The sequence below is a fragment of the Protobothrops mucrosquamatus genome, unplaced genomic scaffold (genome assembly GCF_001527695.2).
Source record: "Protobothrops mucrosquamatus isolate PMUCROS unplaced genomic scaffold, P.Mucros_1.0 scaffold_89, whole genome shotgun sequence".
Taxonomy (NCBI): domain Eukaryota; kingdom Metazoa; phylum Chordata; class Lepidosauria; order Squamata; family Viperidae; genus Protobothrops; species Protobothrops mucrosquamatus.
Genome location: NW_015386165.1, coordinates 570189 through 590615, shown reverse-complemented (window position 1 = coordinate 590615; position 20427 = coordinate 570189). Strand labels below are relative to the sequence as shown.

General features: G+C 35.1%; 1 protein-coding gene across 2 annotated transcripts in view; it reads left to right on the top strand.

Moving 5' to 3' along the window:
* Positions 1 to 20427, top strand: part of QKI (QKI, KH domain containing RNA binding) — a 108644-nt gene that overhangs the window by 78672 nt on the left and 9545 nt on the right. For both annotated transcript variants that reach the window (XM_015814578.1, XM_015814587.1), the window contains exons 5-6: positions 16216 to 16303; positions 20178 to 20427. The exon at positions 20178 to 20427 is cut by the window's right edge and continues 47 nt beyond it. In XM_015814578.1, the coding sequence (XP_015670064.1) occupies positions 16216 to 16303; positions 20178 to 20427 (338 nt within the window). The remainder of the gene's footprint in view (positions 1 to 16215; positions 16304 to 20177) is intronic.

Here is a 20427-nt window from a genome sequence, read left to right as displayed (position 1 = left end):
TGCAATTATGCCATCTGCAACTACAGCTGTACAATTTTTCAACATTCTCACAGCAATTGTGACTTTCCTTTCATCATTTTTCTTGGACAGTAACATTTATAGCATATGTAATGCATTACTGTCACACTCATTCAAATCTCTAAAATACTTCTTTCAACATTCCCTAAAGTTAGTTTCTTCCCAATCATTGTATAACTTTTATTTTTAATCACACTCGCTCTGCTAGATATTTCTTATATATCATATTACCCATTTCTTAAACAGTTGGTTTATTGGCATCAAAATTGTTGTGTAGTTTTTATCTCTTTATCTTAACTGTTCCGTATACTGTTTGACTACATTATTTACAGCTATTTTTCTCCTTATGAATATTATACACCTTATGCATCACATACTTGTTGTTTGCAGTACAGTAATTTAAAAACATTTCTTTCATATTGTTATTTCACAAGGAGTCCTTTTTCATACTTTCCATATAGTTATTCCATACTGTAACATACCATCACACAATTGTTTGTAGGATAATTGTCATTTAAGCAGTGCTCTTGATTATCTGACAAATGTTCTGCTGTTCAGAGATTGTCTGAAAATGATATATATTCTTTCCATGAACAGCAACCCCCCCACACAGTATTTAAGATCTCTTATATTTTTATATCATAGTTTTATAAAGTAAACTGCCTAATCACATGCTAAGGAACTTCTGTTAGCAGGAACTTGTCTTCCAGTTGCCCTTAATAAATAACACTGGTGCTTTTGCAAAACCAGCTTCAAAGCTATTTTTTTCACTGCCTAGAGTTAACTGTAAACATGCTAGATGTTTGAATTAATTGGCTAAAAAATCCAAAGAATAATTTTCCTTTCCTAAATCTTCTCTTTTGTTATGAGAAAATTGTCCTATTGAGCAACCCTGGGTGGCTATTATTAGGTAAAATATGAAATTGTACTGTGTAACATTATTGTTCTTAATAATAGTTGACACTGAGAATTTAGGATTATTAGAGAGCCTAGGGTGGATTGTAAATATGATATTTTATGTTGTAGAGAGGCACCCTCCTTAAAGGTTGCAGAAAGATTATCACTCCTGGGAATTAAAAAAAAACCTTAGTTTTCAGAAGATTTTAAATCAGTGGAAGACATTTTCTGTGTGCAAAGTAGAATAGAGCTCTTAAGATGGCCTATGAGATCTTCATTCTGAGATTTCCCAGCAATCTCATTCTCTATATTCAGTATCTGTGTCAGGTTATTTAATTGTGTATACTTTTTACAATTATTATGCAAAAAACATTAAGGTCTTTTTCTGTTTAAAGTCAGATATGACATGGTAGGGTTGAATGAGCTCTGTGAACTTCTCTGCAGATTAAGGAGAGAACCTTCAGAAGGATATGCTTTATAATACTGGGTAATTTTCATTCAGTCATCAGAGAAAGAACTTTTATGTAATTTTAAGTACTTAAAGGAAAACATTTTATTTGAAAATAAGCAGCAAAAGGGTGATTAGATTGTTAATTTTGAAAGTTTTAAGCAGACTAAGAGACCAAACTGGCTGGTAATAAGATAATTATTAATATACTTTCTGTGATTTGTTTAAAATCCTATTAAAATATATGAAGATTTTGTATTTAAGTTTAAGAAATCTTTCTCTGGGAAAATGTTGTGCATTAGAAAGAAACATGGTAAGAGACAAGACCTAGAAGGCTGGTTACTATTATAATTATAATTAAAGGACAAGACCCAGTAATACAGAATGGGGAAAAAATAACTCTGGAAATTATCAAGGATATTAAGCAACAATGTAGTCAGAACTTTATTTTAAGATTATCCATAACTATAAAAACTGTTACAAAAAGAAGAAAGGAAAAAAATACAACTAAAAATCAGACTATTGGATATGGATATTAAATGGACAGGGTACAAGAATGATGTTGACCAAATAGCTGTTTAAAATGAAACTAGCTGATGTTTTAATAAAAGGGACATACAAATAATAAATCAGTAAAGTGACTTGGATGAGTGGATTTCAACAGAGAAGAGTGGCTTGGACAACTTTTTTATTTTAAATTTACAAAAAAGATGTATTACACTTATGAAGACATTCTTGAAAAAAAGAAAGAATGAAATCAGCTTTTGGGAATATTTAAAAGGAATAAATGTTAAAATGGAAGAAAAGTGTTAACATCTGTTAAACAGGAGATGAAGAGAAGATGATAAGAAATTAATTTATAAAACAGTATTTGAAGGGATTAAATTTCAATATGTTGTTTCTGGCATTGTAGCTCACTGGGATTTTTCTTGATTAAGTTTGAATGGTGAGGCTTTGAAGATTTATTTATAGATAAGAGAGACGATCTGGAGAAAAAGATGTTTTGTTGTGTTTTTAGAGAAAATAAGTTACTGTGAAAAGGAAAGGAATATGAAACTCATTTATTTGTTTAAGATCAAAATATAGTTATTTTTGGCTCTTAATGAATTTGCTGATTAAGAATGAATGATGAGGCTTTATTATTAATACATAAAAGATGAGATATGGGATAGCAAGGATTTTGGTTGAAAATTTTAAATAAAATAAAAAGTGCAGACAACATTTAAAAGACAGAGGGAGAAGAAAAAATATAAAGAAAGTATATAAACATTGTGTCCCTTCATCAAGACAAGTACAAACAATTTCAGTAACATTATTTGCACTTGTCTTGATGAAATTGTTTATATATTTTTCTTTATGTTTTTTCTTCTCTCTCTGCCTTTTAAATGCTATCTACACTTTTTATTTTTCATTTTATTTAATTTTTTTATTTTTATTTTTATTTTTTCATTTTTTAAGAATTCCTTCATATATATGTTTGTGTGTATTCTTATCTTCGTATTTTTCAAACTTCAACAATATGTATTATATAGAGGCTAGATTAAAACATGCATACATAAAGAAAATTCTTCCCAGCAATATAAAGAAAACAAAGTGGAATTGAGGATTTTGAATGAAAGTAGCTAAGTGATACATTTGCTCCTTAGAGAGAAGTCATACAGTTTTGTTTAGTCCTCTGTATTCTTAAATTGACTGAATGTAAAACCTTTGCCAGAAGTAATATGAGCCAAGACAGTCCAACAGAAATAGCATTAACATCTCATCCTGGAATCTACAGGCTGTCAGCAATAAAAAGCTGCAGGAAAATAATCTGCTTAGATTTACACTGAAAGTCACTTTGGTATAGTGGTTAAAGCACCAGACTGGAAACTGGGACATTATGAGTTCCAGTATCCCATTGGAATGAAGCCAGCTGGTAAATTTGGACTAGTCACTCTCTTCTCTAGGAAGAAGGCAACAGCAAGCCACTTTTGTGAATCTTGCCATGAAAAAGTGCACAGAGTAGTCCATGCAGTAACTAGGTGTCAGCGTTCCCAGGTAAGCCAGTCAGGAAGCACAACTAGATTCTACTTTATTGTAAGGCTATATTAATGGAATCTTGCAAGTCTGAAAGTACAAATTTCCCAATTTTAACATTGATCTGTTAGGATAGGTCCTGTCTATATTTCTTTCTTTGAAATCACATGACAAGATGGTACACAATATTTACCAGATCTGATTTGTTAAAGTACTGTCAGATTTGTTCTGACATTGAACTACGAGTAGTCTTCGAGTTATGAGTGTAATGGAGCCTGCACATTCCATTTGTAACTTGAAAACTTGTGGGAGTGAATCTTGTACCTCGAATGAAATCACTCCTTACTCGTTAAGACGCACATGGCTCGTTATGTGCACATGAGGTACAGTATCTCAGGGTGGGGAAGGCCACGGAGGGCCTAGTGATGGAACAGTGGGAATTCTCCTTCACTGGAAGTCTTTAAAACAAGCTGAATAATCAAGCTTTAGCAGATTCTGCACCAAGCAGAGAATTGGTCTAGTAACTTCTGAAATCTTTTCCTACTGAAAATTCTATGAAGTATAGATAAAGGCTTTTATCATATAAGTTTATCTCTACCCAAACATTACTAGTGTTGCTTAGATTGTGTGGTGTTTGCTTAGCTACTTTGGAGCAACAATACGCTCAAGAAAAAATTATTGACAGATAGACCACTAATTCCAAAGTGCTGTACCGAACAAGTGGCACTCCTTCCTTTCTCTGTCCTTTCCTTTCACTTTTGAGTTCATGAAATGTAAAATACAGTCACTGCGTCATAGTCATTGTCAAGAATTGGGGAGTCAGGGCAGTAAAGCATACTTCTTATTCCATCATTGAATGGGTTGCAATTGGAATAGTTAAAAAGGACAAAATCTCCATCTCCTCTTCCATCCCTAAGCCAAATGGTTCAACTGTTATCTGTAAAGACTCAATTGGAAGGCTTGTACTGTACATAATAGCTATAACAGGGCTTTTCAGGTACCACCAGTGGTACTTTGGCGCCTGGCAGGTCATTACCCTCTTAGAGAAGTGTAGCGGGGGAGGGAAATGAGCTGAAGCGACATAAGCCTGAGGGAGAGGCAGCTGCAGGACTATCGTGGCTCGGCAGAAGACCCAGAAGTGCCGTAGAGCTCCAGCTGATTGGCACTTCCGGAAGCAGCACGTAGCTGGAGGTGAACTGAAGAGAAAAGGGGGGGGAATAGGAGAGGATAGAAAACGAGGTGATTTTGGTGGGAAAGGGGAAAAAAGACAACAGGGAAAGAGAAGGGGACGGAGAAGAAGCTGTGGAAGAAGAGCCCAGCAGGCAGGGAGGAAAAAGAGACAGGGAAGAAGAAGCTGATGCTGGAAGAAAAGGTCCCCTAGTTCGTTTTCTCTAGCCAGGAGAATGCAATCAGTGCTGATGGGTTCTGGGACAGCTGGCAGCTTGAATAGATTACCATAAGGATTTTTATACAGTTTTTATAGAGTTTTGTAATTCAGAGGCTCGGTTTGTGTGCTTTTATTATTGGAATATTTTAGTCTGTTTCACAAAGGCTAAAAATGAGTCCAAAATGTTGGTTTAAACAAATATAATTAGTTTTACCCCCTTATCTTGAGTCTGTCTATGGCTTTTAGCAAGTTTTCTTTGTAGGTAAACAGGCTTAATTTAAGGTTATCGCTTTTTTGCAATTGCCAGAGCCTTTCAGGCTCTGGTTGCAACAGTGTTTAAACTGAGGAACGGCTGAGTCTTTTTTGTCAGCTTGAAGAAAAAAAGTCTGAGTTAGTGTTTCTTTATTCTGGGAGTCTTTTGTGAGTCTTTCTTGCTTTGCGCTTATTCCTGTTTCTTTAGGGGTACAGTGAAGGGACTGGTATGTGTGTGCATTCTTACTACACTGTAGAAGGAGGGAGGCAGGGAGAAAGAAGAGAAAGGAGATGGAGAGAGGGCCGACCAGCCAGCTGACCACTAAGGTAGTGGTGCATATTAATAAATATGGATAAATTCGTCATACATTTGTCAGGGTGAAGGGAAAGTGATTCCTTTATTTTTTACAGTTTGTAACATTTTATTATAGAATAAAATACAAAAGCAAATAGTAAGACACTGTGGGGAGGAAAAGGGGGGGAAAGAGGGGGATAAGGGAAAAAGAAAATGCATTGACTTCCGACTTCCTCTGTTTCAGTAGAAGGAACCATTAACACCGAACTTCAACTTTTTACTTTTCTATCTATATAAATAAAAATGTAAATGTTCATTTGTTCAAAATCTTAAATCTCCGAAAGTTCTTCACCGATTGCTTTAAAATTTTGACACAACGTTGCATTTGAATACGCGCGTATTTTTATATACCTACTATTATATAGATATCACACCTGTGACAGGTAAAAACATGCTTTTTTTGAAAAACAGCACCATCTGTTGGCTGAGTGAACGAGAACCACAGCAACGCGTGGCCGGGTACAGCTAGTAATATTATAAACTAGCCATTTCTGTAACAACAAAGTAATCTAATCAGTAAAACCCAAAATCCCCCCCCCCCTTTTTTTTTTTAGTCATCAAGTCTTTGACACCTTGCTTAGCTCTGGTGGTACTCGAATATTGTCATGTCCTAAAAGTGGTACAATCTGTGAAAAGGTTGAAAAGCCCTGAGCTATAATGTTGCTGTTCCTTGTAATATATGTTTCTTCAGAGGAAAGTAAGGTGCATCATACCTACTTAGCACTACAGTTGCTTCATGGCAGTAAACTTGGCTTTCATACTTTGCTTACAAATGTATAAAAATGACCAGATGACCACTTGTACTTAATTGCTAAATTAACCATAGTTTAGCACAGCTTTGCAAAGCATCTTCCAAAATACTCTGATTTTTTTTCCCTTTCACATATTTTAATTCTAAAACAATCTGCTTTAAAATGTATATATAGAATACATGACTGTTCTTTTGCCAGAACTTTCTATGAATAAAAAGCAATTGGTTAAGCATTTTACAGATCAGAAATGCAACTAAGTGGCGGAAATGCAATCAGCTGTTTTCTTCAGTTCTTTCTATGCTGTACATTCAGGTAGAGGCATTTTAGCAGAGTCAGTGAGTTTTGAAGGCATATATCATTCATTACTACAATACTTTGTATTTCTATCCTAGACATATGAAAGATAAAAGCTTGTTTTGCCACTTGTCACAAGCAATGCAGCCAAACATTGGAGCCTTGAAATGCATATCATTCTGTTGCCAAATCTACTGTGTTTCTTTGCAGGGCATAATTGAAAAGGCTTTGCATTCTGCACCTTCAGTGCAAAAAAAGCCCTCTCCCAGTTTACTGCATTTCCATGTTGGCTACAACAATGGACGGACTACTCTTTTTCCCTGGCCAGCACAGGAATAAATAAATTACAGATGTTTATTATCTGAACCTGCTACAAGTCTGCTAGCATATTAAAATTATTGCATAATGTTCCAAAATCAAAAAAAATTTCAAGTAAATCACCCTGTGTGCCGTGCTGCTTCATGACATTCTGTGATTGGTTTGGTGATTTGGTTAGTTGTTTTTGTTTTTGTTTCAAATGCTTCCATGCCATGGAGACCTGAAGGATTATTTGAGGTAGGCAACACAGCAGGGATTCTTTTTATAGTAATGTAGAATAACAGAATATTGAAAGCCTGTCTATATATTTTTTCTGTCCTATCATATACTAAACAAAATCACGGTGATATTATTTTGAATTTCTTTCTCACATTTTTCTTTCTCATGTCCTTGTAATCTTTTCTGCAGCTTCCCCCTTAATAATTCCTTCCTTCCTTCTCTTACATTGTTAAACAGGCATAGGTTTCATCTTTGCTGTCATTGGGTGAAGTCAGTTGAGAGGGAAGAGGTGGAAGAAATGGGGATAAGGGAGAGTCAGTGAAGCACCTGTTCAGCAGCTACAAATCATTTTTGGTCATGATAAAAAAAGTGCTACCAGCCATATAAATAAGTAAATAATTGTTTTAAATATAGCTATTTTCCCATCTTTGCTGTGGGGAATTCCAGGGGTTGTAATATAAATAATCCTTGTGAGTTTTGTGTGTGTTCAGCTTTCTTTTTCACATTGGTTGGCAGATGCAAAGAAACACTTTTTATAGAGTGTTGCTATGCTTCTGAATTTTCAAATTACTACATTTGAAGGCAGCTGTGTTGTTTGGTGAGCATTACAGTGAGTGCACTGTGCATTTGATAGGACTTTCAAGCCAATAGCCAGATAGTATTTTTGCTGGGTCGTTTTGTTAATCCATTTCTTTCTGTTCAGTTCTGTGGTGGTTTTTCTAGGTAGGCAATCTGCAGGCAATCAATCAATCAGTAAAAATAGAGTTTTTATTATTTGCTATAGGTTTTTAAAATCTTGTTTTTTTAAAAAAAAAAACCCCCTTTGGACAGTGTTCTTTGTAGATTAAGAAAACATTTGTAAAATAAAAACGAGGTTACAGAATTTATATGATCATTGTATCCCAAAAGTGCTCATTAGCAGCTCCTAATTAAGGTGGAAAGAAATGGTAGATGTTATATTGAAGAGTTCTACCCAAAACAAAGCAACTTCAAAAAATTTATTTAGGTAAGAAAATATTAGATGCACAAATAACATAGATGAACTAAAAGCTGTCTTAAATATGAATGTTTTAGCAATTTATTATATGAACTTAAGTTTGTACCTAGCATGTATGTACCCTCTATATTGCTAAATTATAGACCTCTCATCAGTTAAGAAAAGTCTTAGAATTATACTGCCCAACATCCCTCCATCAATCACACTTATAGCTTGTTACTTGCAGGCTTTCCTCAAGTATATTTTTATCTGATCTTTCATCATTTTCAGCTACACTATGAGTTTTCAACATTGAGTTGGCAGGTGGCCCCACTGTCTCCTACTCTTCAGCATGTTCCTTAAAGTAAGACTGAAAAGAGGTTTTGTAATCTTCCCATTTACCCATAATCTAATTAAGCTCAGGTTTATCAACCCATATGAGGCTAATATTAAAACCAGCAGCCCATGTTCAACAGCCAGTGGCTTTAATTCATTTCACTCCTTCTCCTTTCTAAGCTTCTCCTTTTCAGAGTCCTCTCTGATGCTGTTTAAAACTCCAGCTGAGATGCTAAGTGTGGCATCTGAAACCAGCCCACATGCAACCACTCTTTCTCCTATGAAAGTTGTCTATAAAGTTTTCTACTCTCAAATTTCTATCAATAAAACAAGTGCAAACTATTTTATTTGGGTGCCCTTATGGATACCTAGTGGCATGTTGGGTGTACTTAAGAAAAATTAATAAAGAGGAGATTAAATAAATACAGGTAGTCCTTGTTTAATGACTGTCCTGTTTAGCGACCATTTTAAGTTATGATGGCACTGAAAAAGTAGCAGTAGCACTTATATATCGCTCCATTGTGCTTTATAGCACTCTCTGAGCAGTTTAAATTGTCAGCATATTGCTCCCAACAGTCTGGGTCCTCATTTTATCAACCTTGGAAGTTTTGAAGGATGAGTCAACCTGAGTTACGATCAAACTCCAAGCTGGGGGCAGAGTTAGCCTGCAATATTGAATTCTAACCACTGCACCACCAGGGCTGTTTAGTAACTTTACTATTGGTCCTTGCACTTACGTTTGTTGCAGCATCCCTGAGGAATGTGATTTTGATGCTCTGCAACGTCTGGGTATTTATTTATTGTTACTGTGTCCACAAAAACATGATCATTATTTGCATGCTTCATGGTCAGATTTCAACATATCAGTCAATGGAGAAGAAAGCAGTAAACTCACAAGCCACTATCCCATGATGTCTCACTTAACAACCATGGGTGATTTGTTTAACTGTGTCACTTAGTGGTTGTGGTTCTTAAATGAGGACTATTTGACCTTGTTGTCTCTTCTATAAGAAGTCAGTTCCAGTTCCATTGGATAATCTCAATTTACAATTTTAAATTTATGTAATAAAGACCATTGGCTTACCCAACAAATAAAAATAATTAACTAGGTGCCTTGCAGTGAGATGAGCAACGAACAAATTTAATAAATAAATTGTATCAATAAAGAAGAATATTTGTAGCTCAAGATTGAAATGAGCAGTCCTTGGTGTTCTCTGAGCTTGGTTGTTTTCTTGCTGATGTTTCATTACCCAAACTAGGTAACATAATCAATATTAGTAAAGAGTGAAGTTTGCACTCAGTTTATNAGTTTATGTTGTAGTGGCTTGTTCTGTCAGTGTTGTTGTTGGGGGTGGCCTTAGAGGTTCCTTGGGGCTGTTTACTGTTGCCTTTTTTCTCTTTGGTAATTTGGCCTTTCTTAGTGACGTCACAGAGTTCTCTTGATCCGGTTGTCTAATTTTTGTATTCTGTTAGTGTTTACTGGGATGTAAGTTTCTTTGTCTTCTAGTATTTCTTTTGCTTTTTAGACATAAATAATATCCACATACACTATGCAAAAGAGACAATCAACAAGCCAAAAAGGGAACAAAAAGACCCAAGCTCCTCTCCACCAGCAATCAGCAATCAGATCAACGTAGGATTAACTCCAAGGCTAGCATCAGGCCAACAATCAAGTAAACAATACTCCAATCAAGAGACTGCCAAACAAGCCAACAGTAAACAGCCCAATCAAAGAACCACTAAGAACACTCCACCAACACTGACAGGGCAAGCCACTAGTATATAAACAGAGAGCAAACCCCAGTCCTTACTAGCACTGATGATGTTACTTAGTTTGGGTTATGAAATGTCTGCAAGAAAACAATTAAGCTCAGAGATGCCCAAGGATCGCTCAATTAATATATGTGAGTATATACCTGACTTTCAATGTCAACAAAAACATAATTTTTATAAATGAAAACACTTAGCTTTTTTTTATTGTGAACCAGCCAATTGATCTAGTAGTTACGGCACACAGCTAGAAAACAAGAGTTCATGTCCTCTCTTGGCCAAGAAAGCCAACTGGGTGACTTTGGATCACTCTCCCACTCTCAGCCCAACTCACCTCCCAGGGTTGTTGTGGGGAAAATAGGAGGAAAATGTATTGGACATGTTCACTGCCCTGAATTAATTGTAAAAATAATAAAGTTGAGGTTCAGGTTAATAAAATGAAAATAATAAATTCTTGCCTTCTCACTGTGTTTTAATATATATTTGGGCCCTGAAATCCAGCCTTCTAAAAATGGTTGTTCAAATGGGGTCAGCCAGAATTTGAGCATTGATGCTGTGTGTGTCTTGCTGATATTCACAGTTTTCATAAACTGCCAATCTGTGGTAGATGGGAAAACAGTGCAGAACAGAAGGATTTCTTAAATATGCAGAAATATTCTTTGTTTGATTTGTAAGCTTGTGAAAAACTTGAGTGTAGATGAAGCAAGATTTTCTACTTTTTAAAATAGCAATTTATTTCAATTAGAGTTAACTATTTCAGTTTAAAAGGGGTGAAGTTATATAATACTGCTCCTTTAATCCTTTTATTTATGATACTACAGGTTGTTTTTGACTTATGATCATTTGTTTAAGAACGGTTTAAAGCTATGACGATGCTGAAAAAAATGACTTGCAGCATCCTGGGGGTCACATGATTAGCATTTAAAACCTTCTCAGGAGGCTTCTGACAATTGGGGCGGGGGAATCCAAATTTGCTTAAGCAAGGTCGTAAAGTTGGGCGCAACTAACTTAATGACCACATTATTTAAAAACTGAAGTTGATTCCCAATTGTGGGAATTAAGTAATGGACTACTTGTAGACCTTAGTAATACCACACCAAATATCCGATTATAGAAAGGGATTCTATATTTTAAATGCAATTAGCCTTGCTTTCAGATACATACTATAAGGTGAATTTGAGGGCTCATATGGCAGGAAGAGTCATATCAAAAATGGCTAATGAGGACTGTGTTTTAATGATCTGTCACCATAGTGAGTAAGAGATCTGTGAATGAAGAGGAGTATCTTTGCAACTTTGTAGAGCAGGGATGTGTAAACTTTTAGTATAATATTCATGTCAAATTGAAGCCCCCCCACACCCCATTGTAGCTAGTGCAGTTAGAGTATTGCCAAATTCCATTAATTTGAATAATGAAGCAGCTATATACAAAAGCATGGTATAAAGCAGTTAATGAATTTAGGTTTAGTAGTAGCTGTTCAGTTTTTTATGATAATGATTAGCATTTTTAAAAATCTAGAAACTTTGCCTCACATATCATGCACAACACATTATAGCAAGATCCCAGATTAAGAATGCCATGGTTTTAAGGACAACTCTGAGCCAGATGGATAGGCAGGTACTGGCCAGACAACATTGATAGTAGACAAAGACCAGAAGATAGCATGGGTGATAGATGCAGCAGTGCCAAATGAAGCAACATCAGGAAGAAGAAGTATGAGAAGTTGGTGAAGTACCAGGGCCTGAAGGAGGCACTAGAGAAGATGAGGAAAGTACAGTGGTCCCAGTGGTAGTAGGAATACTTAGTCTGTGATTCATAACGTGGGAGAGTGGCTCCAACGGACCCCAGGAACAACATCATCCAAGAACATCTCTACCCAAGAATAATGCAGTGCTAGGAACAGCTAAGAACCTTCAATTTCCCAGACCTCTGATAGAGGACCCAATATTGAGGAAGATACATACCACTCATAGGGATGAGAAGGGATTTATTTATATTTACATATTATTTGCCTCATGAAACTCTATTCTTTCAGATACCAAATTTCCTATGCTTGGAATAAATGATCAGATAAAACTTATCTATATTTTCTTTTAGTAACACTTCATTCATTAGAATAGAAGACATTTTAGATTTTAAAATCATGTACTCTTCCCATAACAACAATAGAAACTTTGAAAAATGGAGCAAGCTTGCTAAAGTTTGAGTGGTCAGTCTTAAGCATTCTGGGCCATCTCTGTGTAATTACAATATTTGAGTAAGAATTAACTTTGTATATAGCTTAATACATTTCAAGTTTAAAATAAGGTGTCTAGGAAGGATGGAGCATGCACATCTACTATTTTTAGAAGAAATCCTTTAAGAAGCTTAGAAATAATAATTTGTAAAGGATGTTTTATATTTTGCAATCAATGTATTTAAATAGTTTCCTTATCAAAATCAGGAATGGGAAAACTTTTCTGCCAAGGACTTTGTTCCTCAAGGATAGTCTCTTGGGGGCCTTGAGATGGGCAGTATGAAACAAATGGATAGAATCAGCATTAAATATAAATGGGAACAGGCACTTTATCTTTGATTTCTTCCTTTTCCGAATACTTTTTCTTTATTCCCAAAGAGTGGCCTGAAGAAAAGGAAGAGATAACTTTATCAAAGATGTACACTGAACCTTTGATGATTGTTTCTAAAACTCAAGGTGGTGGACACACACAACACTCCTTCCTCTGTTTTCCCCACAGCAACAGTCCTGTGAAGTAGGTTGGGATGATAGAGAGTGCCTGGCCCCAAATCACCGAGCTGGTTTTCATGGCTAAGGCAGGACTTGAAATTACAATCTCCTGCTTTCTAGCCTGGCGTCTTAACCACTGGACCAAACTGGCTCTATATACATACATATACATTATAGTATCTTCTTCATTATGCATTATTTTAAAAAAGAGTAACAAAAGGAATTAAAGACAGGAGATAAAAGAAAAGGAAAGAAATTCTGACTAAATCCAGTTTATATTAAACCTATTCGTTACAACTTTCTCTGCTATTCTGTCCTTGAAAACCATCCTTTTGATGGTTTGGTTATGTCCATACACCAATTCATACTTAGTCTTTTGTTCTTTAAACTTCTCAGTTCTCTTTTTGAAGATCATATTAATTCCATTGTGCCACTAGTTTCAATATCTTTCCCTTCATCTCATTTACTGCTTGCTGCTTTTGCCATTAATGAAAGGCCATTTTAAGATTTCTCTTATATGAGAAGAATTGGTGGGGGCAAGGGGAGATCAATATTGGTATCAGAAACTACAACAGGGATTAAACATGCCTAGTAAATGCAACTATCTATAGCCCCACAAAGCACATTTCTAGTAATCACCAATTTTTTTAAAAAAATGATTAATCATTTCAATAATATATTTTTCTGATCATTTTTCAGATGATATGTGTTTATGATCGATTGTGATTTCAAAGATGAAACGCTTGGCATAAGTTATTTTATTTTAAACTAAAAGAAAAGCATGCATAAGCATTGTTCCTTATTTATTGAAATCGGCTCCTTCTCAGTTCACTGATACACACAGTATTGTGTTTGTTTTAGAAGAATATATCTCTAAAACTGCTAAAGTCATTGTACCAGTTTTCTGTAATTGCCAATCTAATTATAGCTAATTAACTAAAATGACATGCTTCTTTTCTGTTATATTTTTACAGAATTTGATTTAAGCAGTATCATATAGTGTTTAAGGCACCAGACTAGAAATCAGGAGATCATGAGTTCTAGTCCTGCCTTAGCAATGAAAGCCAACTAGCTGACTTTGGGCCAGTCAGCCCAAGTCATCTCACAGGATTGTTGTTGTTGTTGCTATTGTGAAAATATGAGGAATGAATATTAGATATGTTCACTGACTTGTGTTTTTTATAAAAGAAATAATAAAGGCAAGATATAAATAAAATAAATTTTAAAAATTGTGAATTGGTGATATATTGCAATTAAGAGTACATAGTTAAATGTTCTAAAGATAATGTGTACATTTATTGGTGATTGGAAATCTCTTACGGATTTTTGCGCATATATATATATATATATATATATATATATATATATATATATATATATATATATATATATAAAAATCAACTTGTGATGTATCATTTTGATGATTAGACTGGAGGGTCATGATTTAACTTTAGAGAGCAAAGTTAAAATTAACTGTACTTATAATTGCTGTGAAGAATAAAAAAAGCCCCATCTTTGTATCATTTTTAGTTCTTTTTCAATTTTTAAAAAATGTTCTTCTAATAAAGGAGAACATTTGTAAGTCAGGGCTGACATGAGGGGTCCTTGGTTATCAACATAGCACACAAGCCAACTAAAGCCCTTCAAAACATCTTAAGCAGACCAAAGACTCAACAACCCCAGAGGAAAAACAGGAGTCAGCTACAACATACAGTGTAAGGACTATAACAACCACTATGTAGGACAAACAGGCAGAGGACTGGCAGAATGCATCCACGAACACCAACCAGCAGTCAGAAGACATGATGAAAACCATTTAATTTCACAACATATAGCCAAATTTAACCATAGTTTGAATTGGGAAAATGTGGCCATCCTAGACCAAGCCAAGTCCAAAAACACTAGGGAATTTCTAAAAGCCTGGCACTCTGACAAATGAGCTATCAATAGATACATAGACATTAACAACATCTAAAGACTAAGCAAACGAGACTATCACTCAGCCCAAAAAGGAAAAAAAACCACCCAAGTTCATCTCCACCAGCAATCAACACCCAGATCAACATAGATTAACTCCAAGGTTAACATCAGACCAACAATTAAGTAAACAATATCCCAATCAATAAACTACCAAAGAAGCCAACAGCAATCAAAGAGCCCATCCAAAGAATCTCTAAGACCATCCCACCAATACTGATAGGCAAGTCATTAGAACAGGGGTGTCAAACTGCCGGCCCGTGGGCCGGATGCGTCACGTGGAGGCTGCACCCACCCCAGCTCCAGCAAGGGGGAAAAAGTCACGATACATCGTGACACATCATGTAACGTGGCGAGTTTGACACCCCTGCACTAGAATATAAACTGACAGTGAACGGCACTTCTTACTAGCACTGATGATGTTACCTAGTTTGAGTAATGAAACATATGCAAGAAACAAGCAAGCTCAGAGAGCACCAAGGACCACTCATGTTCTCTTTTTTCTTATTGCACTTTATGTTTTTTCTTTTCTTTCATTTTCCCTCCTCTATTTTAGTTTGTATTACTTCTTATTATTACTTCTTGTATTACTTAGTTTGTATTACTTATTATTATTACTTCTTGTATTACTTCTTATTATTTTCAATAAAAATATTTTTAAAAAGAATATATTCTTAAGTTTTTGTTTACTGCTTATTAGTAACTCTAATCAATTATATTTTAGAATGCAAACTAACAATATTTATAAATACAAAGAAAAAATTCGTTTACTGTTTGTACTTTGGCCTGTTGATATAGAAATGCTACATACAGTTTAATTTTGTAGAAATTATATCCCCTTAAAGTTTTCGTAACCAAACTTGGCTTATAAGTAGCAAATATGCATGGATCGTAGCTTTGAATATTATGCTTGTAGACTTCTCTCATGGAAGCATTGGTACTTGTGTTACAATTTGAAGTTTTTGTTAGCCATTCATTTGAGAGTTTTCAGTTTGGTCTTAAGACTTAAATGGATTAGTCTTCCATTTCTAATTGAATGGAAGACAAATTCAGCCCTTTAAACTACTTCCATAGTATATTTTGTACAACTCTAATTCAATAAAAAAAAGTTTCCTATCCTCTTCCAAATTTGTTTTACCTTTGAAAGAAAGGATTTCATGCATTGTTTTATACATTGGAATCACTGTCCAGAAGAAAGCAGTCTCTATTTATTTTGTATAGCACTGTCATAGTATAGTATAATTACAGTGGCTTTTACCCATTCTTGAAATCTAATAGGTGCATTGGAAGGTGTAGGCTTTTGAATTTACAAAGCATATAAAAAGTCATTATGTGACTAGAGCAGCATCAGCATCAGTTTCCTTTATGTAAATGTGTTTCTATTTCATATATCACTTAGAACTTGTATCAAATTCTTTGCAATTGTGCTATGAGATTATAAACTGCTTTGCTAATAATGTATTTCATTTGTGCAGGCAGAGGGAGAAGATAGCCTTAAAAAGATGCAGTTAATGGAACTTGCAATTCTGAATGGTACCTACCGAGACGCCAATATCAAATCACGTAAGTCCTATAGTGCTGTAGAACTTTTCATATGCGTACAAGAATTTAAGTTCTTTATATGCCAGATAGAAGCTGTCAAAATGTGTTATAGTTCTTTTTGTCACTCACATGATATTTTATACCCTTTTCAAACATCCTTAGTGCTCATAGAGTACTTTTTGTATTTGCCCCATGTGTATTATCTTGCTTTCCAGAGCATGCATATGTCTGTTCATATTTTGTATTCCATATTATAGTACAGATTGAGCAAAGCTTGCGGTTGAAAGAAAATGGTATTGCACATATTTTCTGGGAATCTCTTGGTTTTTCTTAATTAAACCTTCACTAAATATATTCCTAGTTGTGGTGACTACAAAATAAATTCTGCTTAATTCAGCCATGGGGGCAGAGCCTTGGCACCTTCAGGAAAGTAGTGAGATCAGACCATAGTTCATTCTGTGTAATATTTTGTTTGTTTTCTACTTTCCCCCATTTCTTTTGCTGTGAATACTGAGATCAGTCATACAATAGTAATGATGACTTTGTAAACACTCTTAGTGGATTCTGCATGTTTTCACAAATGCATGTTTTCAGGGATATTTGAAAACTAAATGCTTTTCACTTACTGACTGGGTTATATTTTAGTCATGTTGAAACATTAACAGGCAAATCATTGCATTTTGAGAATAAGAATGGTTTATCTCACCACTAATAGATAATAAGTTATACTTCACATCAGTGCTCTTTTATATTCAATGAATCACAAAACTGATGGAAATGCAAGGTTTTCTGGTGTATGAGGGGGGCCTACCACAACATTTGATCCAGATCCGTTTCTGCAATTGATTCATTTTCTAATGTATACATGTAAGGCATTGTAGTAGCAAGATTAAAGATCCCTTCTAGGGCAGAATAAGGCTGAATTTGATTCAGAACTCTGGCAGTGCTTTGGGAAGTTATTCTCTATTGGATTTCTTTTATTCATAATTTTAGATAAACCAATATTTCAGAAATTTGCAGAACACCTACTTAAACATACCTATTACTCATAGCTTCCCAGGCAAATGGCAGTGTGGGAAATTCAGCATATATTTTACATTATTATCAAATATTAAACAGTCCTTTTAAAAACATGAATCCATAGATACATTTCTCCAATATCACTATCAATGAATCTAAACAAAGAAAATACTTTTTTTATTATGCTGCAACACTATATTTGGATTCGTGGCATTAAAAGAACATATCCAGACATAAGTTGGAATAAAAGATAAATACACTAAAAGCAATACTCATTTGAAACGTTCCTAACTTCTTTGAGTAAACTTGTAGGGACATTGAGTTGCAGAGGTTTAAAATGAATTTGTACCTGCAATATAAAGGGATTTTGCATTTTGTCATGAAAGTATTGTGTTTACAATAGTGTGGGTTTGCTTAAAGTTTAGCCATGTAATCTGATACCTATTTCAGCATCTGATCCCAGATTCTTTACTTTTTCGTTAAAAAATGATTTGCAGCTTTGAGAGATTACTCTTCTTTATAAAATACAAAATAATTTAGTATAGTGTATAAGTTTTCTTTTTTAATACTATGCTTTGGGTAGTATGATTTTTTTAGCAGCTTAGGAGACAGCTGAATCACTATTAATATTTAGTGTTTATCTGAATTTTACTTTTAGTTCTTTTCTCATAGTCTTTGTTGCACTATAATATTCTCGTTAATGGTCTCCGATTTCAGTAATATAGTGCATTCAAACCACATCCCAATACATTCTTCTCATGCTCCAGATTCCCATTAGAAAAACATTGTTAGCATTTCTAAAACTTTGAAGCACTGATTAGTTTGTACTTGGCCTTGACCACTAATAATCACTTGTGTTTCCTGTTGGGCCCCAAAGCTTTTGTTTTGAAAGTAATTTACTGATCCACATATGATGATTTTGACATGTTTTTAGTGACATGTTTTTAGATTTTAGCATAACTTTGATAAGTTATGCTCCAGGGCAAGTGCTAGACCTCTCATAGTTTCAAGAAGTAATCTTGCCATGCCTTTGCTGCTGGTTATGGAAATATTTGCTAGATTTATCATAAAGCATCACCATTTTCTTGTATAACAGCTCTAGGACTTAAATTTCCACCATAATGCTAGGAGATGCCAGAGTATTTTAAAATATCTACAAATTAATGGGCATATGAGTCTTAATAAAAAAAATACTGGCAGCTTAGATAACTTTTGGCAGTAGTTTGCTCTCCAAGCTTATTTCAGTTTAGTTTCTGAGCACTTCGTTACCATGCACTTCCGGAGGACCGTTCTGGGCCTGGGAGGCCTCCCTGGCTCAGAACAGACTTCCAGAAGTAGCGTTCACGCACTTTCATTGGGCCATTCTGGGTCTGGGAGGCCTCCCTGGCTCAGAACGGACTTCCAGAAGTAGCGTTCACGCACTTTCATTGGGCCATTCTGGGTCTGGGAGGCCTCCCTGGCTCAGAACGGACTTCCGGAAGCTTGGAGAGAGGAAAACCACTGCCAAAATCTAAAACCTGAGCTACAAATATTTTCTGTTATTTCAAATTTAGATATCTTTACCAGGTTATGTTGTCCTGAGAAAGAATGATTCTCTGAAGCCTGCCTTTTTGTGATGAATTGGCTACACTTAGTGTCTCACAGCTTTATTTTTATTGTCATTTACAGTTCTTTTAAACTGTAAATGACAATATAATGACAATTATATAAATATAATCAAACAGCTTTAAGGCAGAGATGCATCCCCCTCTTTTCTGCACATGGTCCTTGTGAATTGCTAGGAATGGTATTTGTAAAAAAACAGCTTTACAAGTGATATTAGGAAAACATACTGGGGTAGAAAATAACAATGGAATCTGCCAGAAGAGCTTGTACAGAAAGACAGGACTAAATGACCCATAACATGACCAGCATGCTGTTTATTTGCTTTTGTTAAACTACAGCTTTCTTTCCCTTCAGAATTGACATTATCTATTCTTTATTAATCAGTCAATAGTTTAATAGTTCACCTTTATGTTAAATTTCAAAAATCAAATAGTGCTGCCAGCACATAACCCAATTCAATATATATATATATATATTTAGCAGTATTTTGCTCTATTTTGATAAACTATTAAAACTAGGCTTAACTAGGAACTCAATCTGCAATTTAAATATTTTTCAAGTAGCGTTAACATATATATTAACATAAATGTTCATCTTTACTTACAGTTTATTGTATTTTAGTTTTTATATTATCAACCTGTCTCTCAAGAGAAAAAAAGTTACAGAATTGTTTTCTAGTTATATTAGAATGGGGGAAATGGCACACAGTAAAGTTCTCTGTATCCTTGTCACCACCTGTGCTGCGATAGTTCAGAAAAAGGGCAGGAGATACCAACAAATGTTTATACTGTATTTGCTCACTTAATAGAATGTTTACTGGTTAAGTTGCAACTGAAATATGTTACATTGTATATCTAAGTTTCACTGAATGTCTGTAGATGCTGAAATCTCACTATTTAATATTCCATATGCAATTACAACAGTATTTTCTTTGTTTCCTGCATGCCTCTCAGTCTCATGCAGTCTTGAAGGCATAGGTAATGAAAAATATGTGATCTACATTGAGCTTTTTGTGCTGTGTGTTACCTGTGTTTTAGAAGTCTATTCTGCCATTTTAAATTGGCTTTTATTTTGCATGTTCATTCTTAATCACACTGGGAAATGGAAAGCTGTTGCTTTTGAATGGTGTGCTTTGGCACTGTGTGATCAATGCATGTACTAATGGTTTCCTTTTATTTTTTCTTCTTTCCTACTTTCCTACTTTCCCCATCTTTTCATGTTTTGCACTACTGTCTCCATACTTTCTTCTGAATTTCTTTGCTTACTGTAGCAGCCCTTGCCTTTTCTCTTGCAGCAACAGCCCAGGCTCCAAGGATTATAACAGGGCCCGCGCCTGTTCTCCCACCAGCTGCCCTGCGTACCCCTACGCCAGCTGGCCCTACCTTAATGCCTTTGATCAGACAAATACAGACCGCTGTCATGCCAAATGGAACTCCTCACCCAACTGCTGCATTAGTTCCCCAAGGACCTGAAGCTGGTTTAATTTACACACCTTATGAATATCCCTACACACTGGCACC